Here is a 14,554-nt window from a genome sequence, read left to right on the forward strand (position 1 = left end):
TGCCGAGCTCCTCAGCCGGACCCGGCTCCTGCATCCCGGGGAGCGCTGGTGCGGGAGTGGGCGGGGGGCAGCTCTCCGGGCCCCCCCTTTTGGCCGTCACTCCGGGCCCGTGGGCACCCACTTCCCCCCCCACCCCGGCAGCGAGGGGCGGGTGGGGGGGTTGGTGTGTTAGGGGGGGAGCGGTCGCCGCCGCCGCCGCAGCCATTGTGGTCCCGGCCGCGGCGCAGACAAAGGAAGCGCCCCCGCCCCGCCCCGCGCCCCGCCCGCCCCGCCCCGCCCCCGCGGCGGCCCAGCGCCCGCCCGCCCGCCGCCCGCGCCGCCGCCGGACCCCCGCCCGCCGCCAGCGCCGTGAGTCACCCCGCCCCCCCCCCCGCGGAAGTTTCCCGGTCCCGGGCCCCCTCCCCTCCCCGGTGGCGGCCCCGCTCGGGCGGCGGAGGGGAGGGCCGGGGTCCCGCCCGCGCCGCCCCCGCGCCTGCGAAGTTGTGCGCGGCCGCACCGCGCCGCCGCTCCCCGCCCGGCCCCCCGTACAGCCCGGGATCCCCGCTGCAGCCCCCCGCCTGCCTGCCCCCTCCGCTTCCCCCTGCCCGCCCGCCCCTTCTCCCCCCGCCCGGCTCCATCCCTGTCCCCAGCTCCCCTCTCCCTCCCCGGCTCCCCTGTCCATCCCTACCTAGCTCCCCCGTCCCTCCTCTCGCCCCAGGGTCCCCCCTGCATCCCTGGCCCCCCGGCTTGTTCCCTTCCCACCAGCTCCCCTGCCTGTGCCCCCCCGCTCCCCTGCCTGTCCCCTCCCACCCCGGTCTGTCCCCCCAGCTCCCCTCTCCATCCCCCAGGTCTTGGCCTTTGGAGAGGCACCCCCAGCCCCGCGGGATGCTGCCGGTAGCCCCCATGCCCCGCCGTGCCCTGCTCCATCCCAGCCCACAGCTCCCTTTGTTCTTCCCCCGGCTCCTTCCCCTGCCCCAGCCCCCTGACAGCTGCCCCGCGCCCTCCCGGTCCCCCCATGCATGCTGTCACGGGGGCCGTGGGGCCGGTGCCCGGCTCCAGGGACTGCATGCCTGCCTCCCCTCCCAGCCCGCTGCAACTTCATCCTTGCCCGTGGCTCAGAGGGTCCTGCCAGCCTCCCAAGGGTGCCTCGAAGGGAATAAAAGGTCCAAGGGGTGCAAACAGAGGGGGGCCACGCACCTTCTCGCAAGAGGTGCCCCACCGGGGGTCCGGGCTTGGGGGGTGTGGGCACAGGGGGCTCATCCTTCCCGGCAGACAAGGCATCGTTTGACCCGGGGCAGCTGGAGCGGGGGGCCGGGCTGGGGGTGGGTGCATCATCCCCTGGGCCGGGGAGAACTCAGCGCTGCAGGAACCGCCATGTGTGCCGGGGCTGCGGAGGGGTCTCTTATCCTGAGGGATGTTCCCCTGAAGCCCCCCCCGGGAGAGTGTGCTGTGGCGGGCTGTCCTGATCTTGGGTGGCTGCCCTGGCTCTGACCTCCAGCGGTCCCTGCCAGCCTGCACGCCCGGGATGGACGATAAGATAAGCACCCCAGGGCAGTGCTGCCGGGAGCTTCCTCAGCTTGGGCAGCTCCCGAGCCCCTCACTGCAGGCCTGGCTGGCAGGGGCCGGGCGCCGCGGCAGGATCTGGGGGAGCAGCCGCTGGCTCCTGCCAAGGCTGGTGCTGCAGCAGGAGCCCAAACGAGAGGCGGTGGCTGGTCCCTGGGTGAGATGCGAGCAAAGGGCTCAGAGGCTGTGGGGTCCCATGGGGAATCGCCTTCTGGGGCAGCAAGCAGTGCACCCACCCCACATCGCAAACCCCCGGCTGCTTCCTTCTCAAGAGGAGGGTCTGAGCCAGCTCATGGGTGCCCAGCAGGTCAGGCAGGCGTGGGAGTAAACACCCCTTCTCGGGGTCCCCCCAGTTCGTTCTCCCTGTGCATGCAATAGCACCTTGTTTATCCTTGGCAGTTTTGCAGCGACTCCTCCAGCACCGGTCAGGTATCAGCTCTTACCGCTTCTGTTGTAAGTACGGGCAAATTCGGATGTCCTTACTCCTTCTTTAAAGCCTCAGGTTTTGGAGTGTTCTTGTTGTGGAAGAATTGTGGTTTTCACTGAAGGAGAACCAAATGTGGTCTCTGCCCTCCTGGTTTTGTAGAAATCCCGGGTCTGTGATCTGAGCACGCCTTAAAGACTGGGGAGAGAAGCGCCGAGCAGAACAACATGAAAGCTGTGTTGCTTCAAAAAGGGAAAGAAAAGTTGTGATCCAAGGGGGAACAGGCTGGTGCCGGAGGGTTTGGTGATACAGGGTTTTTGCCGTCATTTGGCGGGGACTTTTTCGCTTGCCCACAGCAGGTCACAGTCCATGTAAAGTAGGAAGAGGCCAGTGAATAGCTGCAGAAGTTCACTTGTGAGCAAAGGTTCCCTGGGCTGGGGACCTGGAGCCTCTCTCAGATTCTTTTTGCAGAGTGGTGAAAGCTGGCAGCCCCGAGCCTCCCCAGCCCCTCGAGATGCAGGAGCAGAGGGTGAGGTGGACCAGCCCAGCTGCAGGGCCCCGTCCCTGTCCCATGGCTGGCAGGGCGGCAGCAGAGCTTGTCCCTGAGTGGTCTTTCCCAGAGTGCTGGCCTTCCGCATGCTTGCAGCTCTGCACCGGCGTGAGCTTGAGGTCTGCGTAAAAAATACGAACCCCAGGTCCTGCGTGGTGACAGAGCAGCCGCAGTTCTTCTCCGGGCCCTCTCCTTCGGAAACCTCTCATCCGCCGAGCGACCCGGGGATGGGGTGTTCCTGCTGTTGCTTGCACTGCATGTGTGTGTGTTTGTGGGTTGCAATGCTTGCCGTGCTGAGGTTTGCTGCCCCACCGGTTTCTGTTGTTTCGGGTGGGCTGGTATTGTGACCGGGGATGCCCGGCTGAGAGGGTTTCCCCTGGGCTGTGCTGTGATGGTGGAGATGGTTTTTACAGCACTGTGCTGCTGGGGCTGGGAGCTCGAACTGGGTTGCTCGTGCCTCGGGAGCACCAGGCAGGTATGCTCGGCCATACCCTGTCCCTTCGCTCCCTGGGGTTTTGGCCCCGTCCTGTGCTGGTTGTCCAAAGCCCTGATGCCAGTGACAGCACATGCTGCCAGCGCAGCAGCACCGTGCGAGTCCAGCAACCGCAAGCATTTGCTCTGTCCCCAGCACTGCCAGCAGCCCGCCCCGTCCTTTGCTCAGCCGCTCCCGTGTTGCCTCTTAAACCAAGTCCTAAAGAGAGAGAAGTTCAGCCTGAGCCGGGGGGCAGAGGCTTGCCCTGACAGCTCGAAGAAGTGATGCAGGTACTTTGCAAGCTGCAGCGAGCAGGTTCCCACCATGCTTGCACCGTCCCTTCCCTCTGCGGGCTTCCATGAGTGGTCTGGACCTTGGGGCGAGTGCTGTACCCCCGCGTCGAGACTTGCCCCAGGACACGAGCAACCCTGGTGCAGCCAGCTGGAAGGTCCCAGCTCCCACTGCATCCTCGCATCGGGAGTTATCCAGCTTTTTCTCCCCCCCCCCCCACCCCCGGAGCGGGCGGCTGGCCGGCTGCCAGGGCTGCGGGGCTCCACCTAGGATGCAACATGGAGCGAGGCGGCTGTCGGCGGCACGCCGCCGTCTCCGGAGACTACGCGTCCCAGCGTGCAGCACTCAGTGCTGTTGGCAGCAGCAGGGAGCGAGGTGGAGCGTTGCATCCCGGGATTGCGAATCTCCATGCGCCACGTGGGGGCTGACAGCCTCCCGTGCTCCGAGGCAGCACTTGGGGGTCCTGTGGGTCTGGGGGGTCAGCCTGGGGATCCCCCTCTGTGGCTGGAGGGACAGACCTCAGCCTCTTGCTGCCGCTTCCCTGCCCTCCAGCTCTTGGCTCTAGCCCTCTCGGGTGGATCCTGTCCTTGCAGAGGGCTGCCCCAAGCAGCAGCCCCACAACGGCTTGCAGAGCCATGTGGTTTTGCTCCACCACGTGTGTGGCGGGCAAGGAGCCGGGAGCAGAAGCAGAGATGCTGGCTGCAGGCTCCGCAGGGCCGTCACCGTGGTTGGCTATGGCCGTGAAATTTTCCTTGCTGCCACAGAGCCTAAAAAACCTTTGAAGGTGAAAATCCTAGTTTGTCAGGAGGCTTTTTTTCACAGGATGCTGACAAGGTTTTTTTTTCCAGCCCCGTGGTTCCCACGCCACGTCGTTTGTTTGCTGATGCTGCCCCGGTGCGTGCTGCGGGAGGGACAGGAGCCCGACCACTGCAGGAGCCCCACAGGGTGGCAGGGCCCCAGGGCACAGGGGTCTGGGTAGGAGGGAGAGTGGCTGAAAATGTGAAAGGTGCGTTCCTGAGGCTGAAACCAGCAGCGTTTGATTACGGATCGTCTTTGAGACGGTGAGCCCAAAGGAGTAATTAGGGACAGTGGGATATTTCCCTGAGAGTCACAGGAAATGACTGCCTCGTGGTAAGTTGATAGTAGTGGAGCTGAAACTGGGTTATCTGTGGGATTGCATCTGGGGCTTGCAGCCTTGGACGTGATTCAATTTTCAGCCTGTTTTGCAATTGGCAGGGCGTGCTCTTCTCCTGTTTTCCCTCCCAGAGAAATCCCCATCCACGTGTCTGAATCATCTGAGGGCCGAAACGGGAAAGGGGAGGCTCCTGCCATCCCTAGGGTTACCGCAGGGCAGTGAGGTCCCCCAGGGCTCCCACTGAGTACCCAGCTCCTCAGGATGCCTTCCCAGGAGACCCTGAGCTCTGGCAGAGCTGAGGCTGCGGGTCTGCTCTGAGCCTTGACCCTGAAATCCATGTCCCAGCCCGGGCTCTTCTCATCCAGTGCTTTTCGGATAGCGCTGCCTCGCAGCCTGCATCAAGTTTGTCACTTTGTAGTAATTAGCTGCTGCTAATTATGACTTCTCTGGCTGTCCCCCTGCGTTTGCAAGCCAGTCAGTAGAGAGGAGCACCCTCTGATCCAGGGTGTTTTGTGTGCTGCAGTGGGGGGCTTTTGCACTAATGTTGCAGGATGTGACCTGGAGCTGGGGCACGCGTCCCTCCCCACTGCCTCACGTGCAGGGGACACTGTGCACGGCCACGTGGTGTGGGCAGGGAGGCAGCTTGTGGTCGAGATAAGCTCTGTGGTGGGCTTGGATGTGTGTCTTGAGAAAAGCGAGAGGGCAATCCCTGTGCACTGCACGAGGGCAGTGCTGCGGGTTTCACCTCTATGGGGGTCAGGGCTGGGCAGCGTGCTGGCTGGGTTTGGTCTCTGGATGCGGCTGGGTCCATGGCATCGTCCCATGGTCTCCTCCAGGAGCAGCATCTCCTCTTCCCTCTACAGCCCGGTCTTCTGGGAGCTTCAGCTGGGTCAGTCCTGCGTTTTCAAAGCAAATGGGGATGCTGCAAGTTGAGATTGTTGTTGATTATGTCTTGGGCCATGCCTTGGTGTGTGCTGCCTGGGTTCCTATCAGTTTAATAACAACATCGGGGTTTGCAACTGGCCTCGCTCCATCCCCTCCGCTCTGAAGAAGAGGAGAAAGAAGAGGTGAAGTCATGTTTGTGGGGACTGCTCCATGTGCTTCTGCCTGTCCGAGTCACTCTGGATACTTCTCTGTGTTTGTCCCCCAGCCCTACCAGCTTCCCAGACACCAGGCACCGTCGCCGGGCAAAGCCATGTGAATTATTTGAGATGCTGCCCTGCACCCGGCTCCGGGTAGCACCCTCCTGGCTAGCACCCTCCTGGCAGCCCTGCCAGCAGGGCTGGGCTGGGAAGATGGATTTCCTGCCGCTATCAGGGTTTCCACACCCCAGCAAGGCAGCCCTGCGAAACAATGCCGCTATTTACACTTTAAAGCCTCGTTAGGCAGCCAGGAAGCAGCAGGCACAGTGCATGCCGGGAAGCAGCGACAGCCTTTACGTGAAGGCTAGCCCCTCTTTGCCGCCGGGCTGTTGGGAGGAGCAGGATGCTCCCTGGCTGAGCTGTAACCCTGCGGCCTCTTTCAAGCCCTATTTCTTCATTTATTTTTATCATTTTTTTTAGCCTCTGGAGCCCCTGCCTTGTTGCTGAGCTTTGCTGCTTGCACAGAGAGTGTGCTGGCTGCCTGGCTGGGGACGGCTCCTCTCTGGGACAGGGAGCACTGATTTCTGCCCATGGTCACAGGTGTAGGAGCGAGACACCGGCGCTGCTCTGCCTTTGTCCTCAGCAGCTCTTTCCTCTCTACTGGCAAGACAGAGCGAAGGGAGTGTGGGCAGGGGCTTTTCTCCCTTCCAGACACCAGGGAGGGCTCTGTGTGTCCCCTGCCCAGGCACGCAGCTCCCTGGCCGGCGCTGGTGTCGGCTCATGGTGCCATGCCATCTCCTGGCTCTGCTGGCTCCTCGAGGTGTCCACGGTGCTCTGCTCTGCGCTTGGCTCTTGGGAAACCTGATGTTCCCCCGCTCTGGGGGCTTGGTTTGGGTTTTAACCATTCCCGCTCCAGCGAACCCGCTGGGCAGTGTACCAAAGCAGCTTTCCCTGTGGGGCTGGCAGCTCGCAGGCAGGGAAAGCGGAGGAGAAGGCAGGCAAAGGGTTGGGCAGTGCCAGGTTGTACGTGAGTCACTGACAGAGCACCTGCCTTCCCTTCTCTGGGCGCCTGCCTACCTGGAGCTGCTTCCTCATCCCAGCTCTCGCGGCAGCCCCGTGCAGCACTGGCCGGCTCCATTCTGCCCCTGGCCCGGGACCTGGCCTTGGCAGAGGATGCTGAGCCGGGGCATCCCTCCGTGGGGTTCCCTTCTCCGGCACCTCCCCGATGAGGAGAAGCTGTGGGGCCGCCCACCTGGCCATGGGCACTGCACCGTTTGCCCGGACCTGCCCGGGCCAGTAGCTCGCCAGCAGCAGCAGCAGCCTGATTTTTTTTCCCTTGCTGACCATGCACGTGTTTTTGCGGCACTGGGCAAGTGCCCGGGGATGGCCACGGGAAGCCTCTCCCATTGGCTTGGGTTCCACAGGGGCATCGCACACCCAGCTGCCAAGCGGCATCCCTGCTTGCACAGAGCCTGCTCGGATCCTGCATGGAGAGCAGAGCAGGGACGTGGGGAGACATTGGCTGCGACCAAGTGCTGGGCTTGGCTTGGGAGGGGCTGCATCCTGCAGGCCTGGGTCACTGCTCCTGGCAGGACAGGGCTTGCAGGGATCTGGGGCAGCGTCAAGGGGAGAAGTGGTGATGGAGGAATCTCCCAGACTGGGTGGTGTGACCCTTGTGTGGGTAAAAGTTGGTGTTGATGCTGCTGCTACTGTAAAGTAATTGCATTATTTCGTGTAATGCGTGTAGTGCCGTGTCTACAGTGAGTGTAGAATTTGGACAGCCTGTATCAGATCCTAAGGCTATTGTTAGTGTTACTTAAAACCACTGAATCCAGTAACGTATTTTACACTGCATTAAAAATAATACTTGGTCAGGGTGCTGGTGTTGCTGAGGTCACATAACAGGCTCCTCTCCACTCCTCTAGATCCTGAGATAGGTCATTCAGTGAAGCCCCAAAAGCAAGTTGTGTCAGTATTAACCTGCTTGGGAAGGCCCAGGATTGAAATGGATGCTTGGGTTGGAGTGGCAGGCCGGCTCGGCTGCTGTCCCACCTTCAGGAGCAGCAGGTTAGGGAAGACCACAAGAAGCAGAGCGGACGGAGAGTGATGTGTCCCCCCAAGTCTCACCACCCCAGGAGACCTTCCTGCACCCCGAGAAGTGAGATGGGAACCGAGGACAGCAAGAAACCTTGGGGGCTTTTTCCACCCATCTCTCATCGGTGAATAAAAACAAAGTGCCGGAGGATGGGACCTGCTGGGTCTGATTTTTTATCCGTCGTCCCCCCCCCAAGAACATGGTGACCAGAAACAAGCAGTTCAGCTCCCTGTCTCCAGCCGCTGCTTTCTCTGCATAATGAATTGGTTCATTTTCAAGAGAAAAGACGCATGCTTTTGGGAAGTTTCCTATGCATCAAGCACATTTCAACATTGTGTCATTTAACAGCAGCGAGGAGGAAATGGAAATACTGTATTTCTAGTGCAATTTTGGTTGAATTATAATTTCCATTAGGCACAAGTTGACAGGGATTAGGCAGAAAGCAAAAATTTCTTCGCACCAGCACCGACCTCCCTAGCAAAAAAAAAAATTTTATCTATGAAAACGTTAGGTAAGAGCACGGGGCTGGCGTTGTTAGCAGCTGTATGAGAAATTGTGCCGTGCCCCACTTATCCTCGCTGCAGGCGGGCAGGAGCGGGAGCGAGGAGCCGGAGCAGCAAGCCCCCAACGGAGCAGCCGGGCTGGCTCCAGCCCCGCAGGGCCGGTGCGTCCTGGTGGGTGCTGGGGAGAGGCTGGGTTTGGCTGCCATGGGGAAACATGGTGAAAAGGCACCGGGGCCCTAAGAAGACAAGAATCAAGGAGTAAAATGCAGATTTCCCCTGTTGCAAGTTGGATTTAATGCCGGGGAGGTGACACCCTCTGTTTTTGACCAGCCCTTGCTTGCTCATCTGCGTGTGTGACCCCTGCGACTGCGGGCTCGGGGTCCCAATCGGCTCGGCAGGGATGATGGTGATACCCTGGTCATTCAGGCTCCTGTGTTGGCTAGCAGGTTGCAACAAGCTGGACGTCTTGGCTCCCAGTGCTGGTGGCACCGCTTTCCTTAACCCTGATGCTTTTTGCTCTCCTCCTGCATCCATCGCAGCCGAGTGGCTGCTCCGATCCTGTCCCCGCGCCCTTCCCCACAGCCTGGCTGTGTGGCGGTGACCAGACGGGCTGCAGTGTGCCCGGCGCTTCCAGGACGCTTCCCTCCACCGCTGGGCTCGCTTTCTGCAGCACTGGGCGGCAATCCCGGTGGCTTGTGGGCATTGGGAAGTGCCCGGCCTGGGGCTGTGGGCAGCCGATGGGGATCCCGTCTTGGCCCTGGCTGCAGCCGGGAGCCCAGCACGGCCGGCTTCGGGGCTCCCGCCTGCAGCGTGGCGGGGAGAGACGTGCCTGCGTGCGGTGGGGCCGGCTGAGCCGGTGGAGCCGGAGCTGCCTGGCAGCCTGCCCGCCGCTGTGCCCCATCCAGGTCAGCCCGTCTGCCCGGCAGCCTGCCGGGGGGGAGCCGCGTGCCTCGGCAGCGCCTGGGCCCAGCGTGCCGAGTCCTGCCAGCCGCGGGGTGTGCCGGGGCTCCCGCGGGGCTCCGGGAGGGGTGCTGGCAGCAGCCGCTCCCGGGAACCTGCCCCAGCGGCGGGAGGGGGCCAGCGAGTGTGGGAGCCCCCGGCTGCCTCTCGGGAGCCCGCGTGGGGCTGGCTGCACCGGCGTTGCTGGATCTGGCAGGCATCCCTGTCTCCCGTTGGTGGGCCTGGGGGGGGTCCCCAGGTTGCTTTCAGGGATGGGTGCTGGCTTACACACGTTGCATGCCCCGTTGCACAGCCCGTTGCAACCCGTGGCCCTCCGTCGGGTCCTCGTCCGTTGCTCAGGTGCTGCGGGGGACAGCGAGGCGTTGGGGTGGTTTGATCAGGGCTGGGGGCTGGTGCGTGGGATCTCCCTGTCCACCTGGAGCCGGGTGGCCGCTGGCCTGCCCGAGCAGGCGGCAGATGGCTGCTGCCTGGGGACCCGCCATCCGTCCCTCCGGGCGATTATTCACCCGTCACCATGGCGATAGAAAGGTCAGCAAAAAGATCCTGTGTGATTCCTGGGTCGGGTCGGTGGGATTAGGAGCAGCGCAGGAGGGAGGGACAGGGGGAGGATAGGGCCCAGCCAGCCCCACCCCTGACTCACCAGCTGAACTGTCCCTCTCGGGCACCATCCCCAGAGCCTGGCCAGCTGAGAACTGACAAACTCTGGGCACCAGTGGGAAATCCCTGGGATGGGGCCGGGCCCCTCCAGCTGCTGGTCCTGAGAGCTCAGCCCTGACCCTGTGAGTCCCATCCCGCGTGGGGAAGGCCTGGAGCTGTGTGTCCGGTAAAGGGGCTGGGCTGGCATCGGGGCAGAGCAGAGGAGAGGTGGGGCTCTGCCGATGGGGGCTTGGCTGGTCCTGCATCTTTCCTCCTCTTCCTTCTCCTCCTCCTCGCAGCAGGGTGCCTCTCCTCGTGGGGTGCCCCCGGCTGACCCGTGTCCTCTCTTTCTCTCCAGGCTGTTCCTCTAAGTCATTCAAGCTGTACTCGCCAAAGGAGCCCCCAAACGGCAACGCCTTCCCCCCCTTCCACCCGGGCACCATGCTGGATCGAGATGTGGGGTGAGCTGGGGCCCAGGGAGGGATCTGCAAGGTTGTGGGTGCTCTGCAGTCTACGCTCCAGGGTCTCTCTGTTGTGCTCCCCAGAAGTGTACGGAGACCGCGGCACATGGAGTTGAGTTAGCACAAGGGGAGAGAGGGGATCGGAGCAGGCATAGGTGGGACTGGGTGGAGAAAGGGTGATATTTGGGATGAAGGGAGCTCCCAGGTCCCTGAGCTCTGTGGGGCCAAGCCCCTGGCCAGGCCAAGCCCCTGGGATGACCCAGGACAGGGAGTGCTCCCAGCTCCTACCAAAACAGCCCCTTCTCCAACCTCCATCCTGCCTGACACCAGCCCCAGCTGCAGAGGAGCCAGGCACATCTCCGGAGAGCCACAGGCCAGGTCCCAGGGGTGGTAGAACAGCCACTGAACAGCGCCCAGTTTCAGGGGTGCAGGTCACCCCACAGGGCAGTCAGCAGGCAGGGCGCAGCCTGTATCATGCGTGGGCTTTTGCCTCCAGTGAGCCCAATTGCCTGCTGCTGTGGGCAGGGAAGGGGGAGCTGCAGTGACAGGGAGGGAGATCCCCACCAGCGCTGACCTGCCTGTGTTTCTTTGCCCCCACAGACCTACTCCCATGTACCCACCGACATACCTGGAGCCTGGAATTGGGTAAGCGTGGGGGTCTGGCGGGGACCTTGCTGGGAGGGGAGCTCGTGCCCGTGGCAGGAATGCCTCAGTAGGGCTGGTATGCTGCTGGCTGCAGGGGTTTGTGGGGGGGGGGTTGCTTGGACTCTGCCCAGCCCTGGAGGGGCTGTGCATCCCCTGCTGCAGGCTCGGGACCCCTCCCCACCCTGTGGCTGCCTCCTCCTCTGACTGCTTGCTCTGCTCTCTGGGCAGGAGGCACACGCCGTATGGGAACCAGACTGACTACAGGATATTTGAGCTCAACAAGAGGCTGCAGAACTGGACAGAGGTGGGGAGCTGGGGGAGCAAGGGGCGGCGAGGGATGGGGGGGATGCTCCCAGGTGTGCATTTTGGGGATAGGGTCCTCTGCGCTGCCTGCTGTGCAGGTCTCCAAGCGCCTTGTCCCTCACTTGGCCGTGGGACAGGGTTCCTCATCCCCATCTCTGAGCGCTCAGCCAGGAGCACAGCCCTCCGCGGGCTGAGCACGTGGCTGCTGTGCTTGCCAGCCAGCAGCTGTCTGTCTGTCTGTCTCCCCTCCCCGTAACCTGGCATCTCTCCACCATCCCCAGGAATGTGACAATCTGTGGTGGGACGCCTTCACCACGGAGTTCTTCGAGGATGACGCCATGTTAACAATCACTTTCTGCTTGGAGGATGGACCAAAGAGATACAGTGAGTAGCTGCTTGAGCCCTCCTTCCCCAGGGCATTGCTTCTCCGTCAGGAGATGCGGCAGTTGCACTGTGCAGGGGAATGCAGGTGGGGTGTCGGAGCTCAGCTGCCTCCAGCCAGCGGGAACTGGGGAACCCTCTCCCCATGCAGCCCCAAGGCACGTCAGGGTGAGCCAGGTTTACTGACATTATCTTCCTCCTTCTCCCGCTCCAGCGATCGGCCGGACTCTGATTCCCCGTTACTTCCGCAGCATCTTTGAAGGGGGGGCCACAGAGCTCTACTATGTGCTCAAGCACCCCAAGGAGTCCTTCCACAACAACTTTGTCTCACTGGACTGTGACCAGTGCACCATGGTGACCCAGCACGGCAAGCCCATGTTCACCCAGGTACCGGCTGCATCCGCAGCTTCTCCTGCCCCTCGTGCCTTGGTCCAGTGTGCTCTCATGGTGGCTGCGGTCCCATGGGGCCGTCATGGGTTTGGCTCGTGCCGAGTCTGATTGCAGGGAGGGGCAAGCCACCGGGATCCCAGTGTGCAGCAGTGGGTTCCCAGGGGATCTGGGCTGGAGGAAGTGGGGGCAGCCTGTGCCTGACCCTGCGCTCTGCCTAGGTGTGTGTGGAGGGGCGGCTCTACCTGGAGTTCATGTTCGACGACATGATGAGGATAAAGACATGGCATTTCAGCATCCGCCAGCATCGAGAGCTCATCCCCCGCAGCATCCTTGCCATGCATGTGAGTACCGCTGTGGGCATGAGTGACACAGGGCTGCTGAGCTCCTCTCCCTGCTGTGCAGGTTGGGGGGACCTTAACCCTGTTGCCCCATCGCAGGCTGGGGCACGGGAGGGCTGTCCCCAGCCCAGATGCAGCTGAGCCGTCTGTCCCTCTCACTCCTAGGCACAGGACCCTCAGATGCTGGACCAGTTATCCAAGAACATCACCCGCTGTGGGCTCTCAAACTCCACACTCAACTACCTCCGAGTAAGCATGCGGGGAGAGGGTGGTGACGCAGCTCTGCTCCTGGGGGGGGGGACTAGAGTGGCTACATCTTGTGCTCTCAGCTGCCCGACGCCTGGCTGTCATGGAGTGCAGGGAGGCAGTGGGGCAGGCTCTGCAAGAGGAATATTGCAGATGGGCTGCGGAGAGCCATGGGGCAGTGGGTCTGTTGGAGCCTGCAGGCTCCCAGAGCGGCTTGGGTCAGTGCAGCGCAGACGGCTGCCCAACAGAGGGGCTTTTGCTGGGGCCTGGAGCATCGCGATCTAACCCCGCGTCTGTCTGCTCCCTGCAGCTCTGTGTAATCCTAGAACCAATGCAGGAGCTCATGTCACGGCACAAGACCTACAGCCTCAGTCCCCGGGACTGCCTCAAGACTTGCCTCTTCCAGAAGTGGCAGCGGATGGTCGCTCCGCCTGGTGAGTCTCACGCTGTCTACTGTGCTGCCCACAGGTCTGCAGGACTGTCTGCTCAGGCCCTGCCCTTGGCACAGGCTTCTCCCAGCCCCAGAGCCTGTCCCTGGCCTTGTTTTGTGAGGCTGAGGGTGACGAGTCAGGCAGGCGGCTTCCTTCTCTGCTGGCCTGCCTTCCCGCTGGGGTAGAGTGGGGCTGCAGGCAGCCAGCTCTCCCTGCCCAGGGGCTGCCAGCTGCTTGTGGAAAAAAAAGCAGGGATGGAAATCCTCCCTGCACCCTCTCCTGCCCCCTGCGCTGGGGGGACAGTGAAGCTGCGGAGGGGAGGAGGGTGGTGATGCTGCCCCAGGGGGGATGTGGTCCTTGCAGAGAAGTGGGGTTTGCAGAGACGGGGCTGGGGGGCACCATCTCCTTCTTGTCGGGACTGACCATGTCTCCCTCCTCTGCCAGCGGAGCCAGCACGGCAGCAGCCCAGCAAGCGCCGGAAAAGGAAGATGTCGGGAGGTAGCACCATGAGCTCCGGCGGGGGAAACACCAACAACAGCAACAGCAAGAAGAAGAGCCCAGCCAGCACCTTTGCCCTGTCCAGTCAGGTACCTGTAAGCATCCCGTTTCCATTCTCTCTTCCTCCCCCAGGGTGGAGGGGAGGGCTCCCTGCCCCAGCCCCCGGGAGTGGCTAGGGGGAGACCCCCAGGGACTGCCTGTCCGAGCCCCCCCCCAGCTCTCCCCAGGTGATGGGGTGAAGAAGGGGGTGTCCCAGCTGCCTTCTCTGAGCTGCTTTGCTCCCCTGAAAGGGGGTGAGGGTGTGCTGCCCCGCACGGTGCCCGAGCCTTGGGTCCTGCGATGGAGATGAGGAGGTGGCCCTGCGGCTGGAGAAAGGGGCTGTGGTGTTGGGGGGGGTCTGGCGGCCCGGGCTCCCCCCACCTCGATTATGTTTCGGGACCGTCTCCCCTTTCAGGATGTGATGGTGGTAGGCGAGCCCACGCTGATGGGGGGGGAGTTTGGGGACGAGGATGAGCGGCTCATCACCCGGCTGGAGAACACGCAGTTTGACGCCGCCAACGGCATCGACGATGAGGACAGCTTCAACAACTCGCCGGCGCTGGGGGCCAACAGCCCCTGGAACAGCAAACCGCCCTCCAGCCAGGAGAGCAAGTCAGAGAATCCCACGTCGCAGGCGTCGCAGTAACGGCCCCCCCACCACCCCGTGGACTCAGTCCCAACCGATCTACCTGTACATTTGCAACGGAGAGTGACTGGGAAGCGGCGAGGTACCGGGGGCAGATCGGCGCTGCGCGGCCAACGGGGTGCACGGCCCGGGCACCCGCCAGGCGGGCAGCCCCCAGCCCTCTCCCCCCGCCGCCTCCCCGCTCCCCCCACACCTGCCTTCCCGCCGGACCCCAGGGCAGGGGTGGGTTTCCGGGGCCGTAGCTTCATTATTCCCCTTTCTCCCTCTTTCTCCCTGCTTCCCTGAAGAGCTTCTCATCCCTGCCCTGATGTGCCCAGCCCCTGCCTGCTGAGACGGGGGAATTAGGAGGGAGGTGTTGGCAGTGGCTGGCGTGACCGGGAAGCCAGCTGCATGCAGATGCCATGTGTTGGGGTCTGGCACATCCCAGAGACCCTCCTCCTCCTCCTTCGTGGGTCCTATGGCTGGGATTTGCTGGGCAGCCACCTG

General features: G+C 62.9%; 1 protein-coding gene across 2 annotated transcripts; it reads left to right on the top strand.

The window, feature by feature from the left end:
* The first annotated feature begins 327 nt into the window (after positions 1-327).
* LDB1 (LIM domain binding 1) lies at positions 328-14,164 on the top strand. Of its 2 annotated transcripts, none has more exons than XM_059821033.1 (11): positions 328-348; positions 10,049-10,151; positions 10,752-10,796; positions 11,025-11,100; positions 11,381-11,483; positions 11,695-11,867; positions 12,089-12,211; positions 12,374-12,457; positions 12,765-12,888; positions 13,330-13,478; positions 13,838-14,164. In XM_059821033.1, exons 2-11 carry the CDS (start codon positions 10,132-10,134, stop codon positions 14,066-14,068), a joined length of 1,128 nt encoding a protein of 375 aa, XP_059677016.1. In that variant the 5' UTR covers positions 328-348; positions 10,049-10,131; the 3' UTR covers positions 14,069-14,164. The 2 variants fall into 2 exon arrangements, with proteins under 2 accessions (XP_059677016.1, XP_059677017.1); XM_059821034.1 differs by having other exon boundaries at positions 13,330-13,472.
* Positions 14,165-14,554: the final 390 nt, after the last annotated feature.

Source organism: Gavia stellata, chromosome 9 (assembly GCF_030936135.1).
Source record: "Gavia stellata isolate bGavSte3 chromosome 9, bGavSte3.hap2, whole genome shotgun sequence".
Lineage (NCBI taxonomy): Eukaryota > Metazoa > Chordata > Aves > Gaviiformes > Gaviidae > Gavia > Gavia stellata.

Excerpts from the sequence above, each read along its gene's own strand:
- LDB1 (XM_059821033.1), top strand. The coding sequence starts at position 10,132 with ATGCTGGATCGAGATGTGGG. Across the intron at positions 11,484-11,694 it reads GGATGGACCAAAGAGATACA|CGATCGGCCGGACTCTGATT; the intron begins GTGAGTAGCTGC and ends CTCCCGCTCCAG. Across the intron at positions 12,458-12,764 it reads CCACACTCAACTACCTCCGA|CTCTGTGTAATCCTAGAACC; the intron begins GTAAGCATGCGG and ends TGCTCCCTGCAG.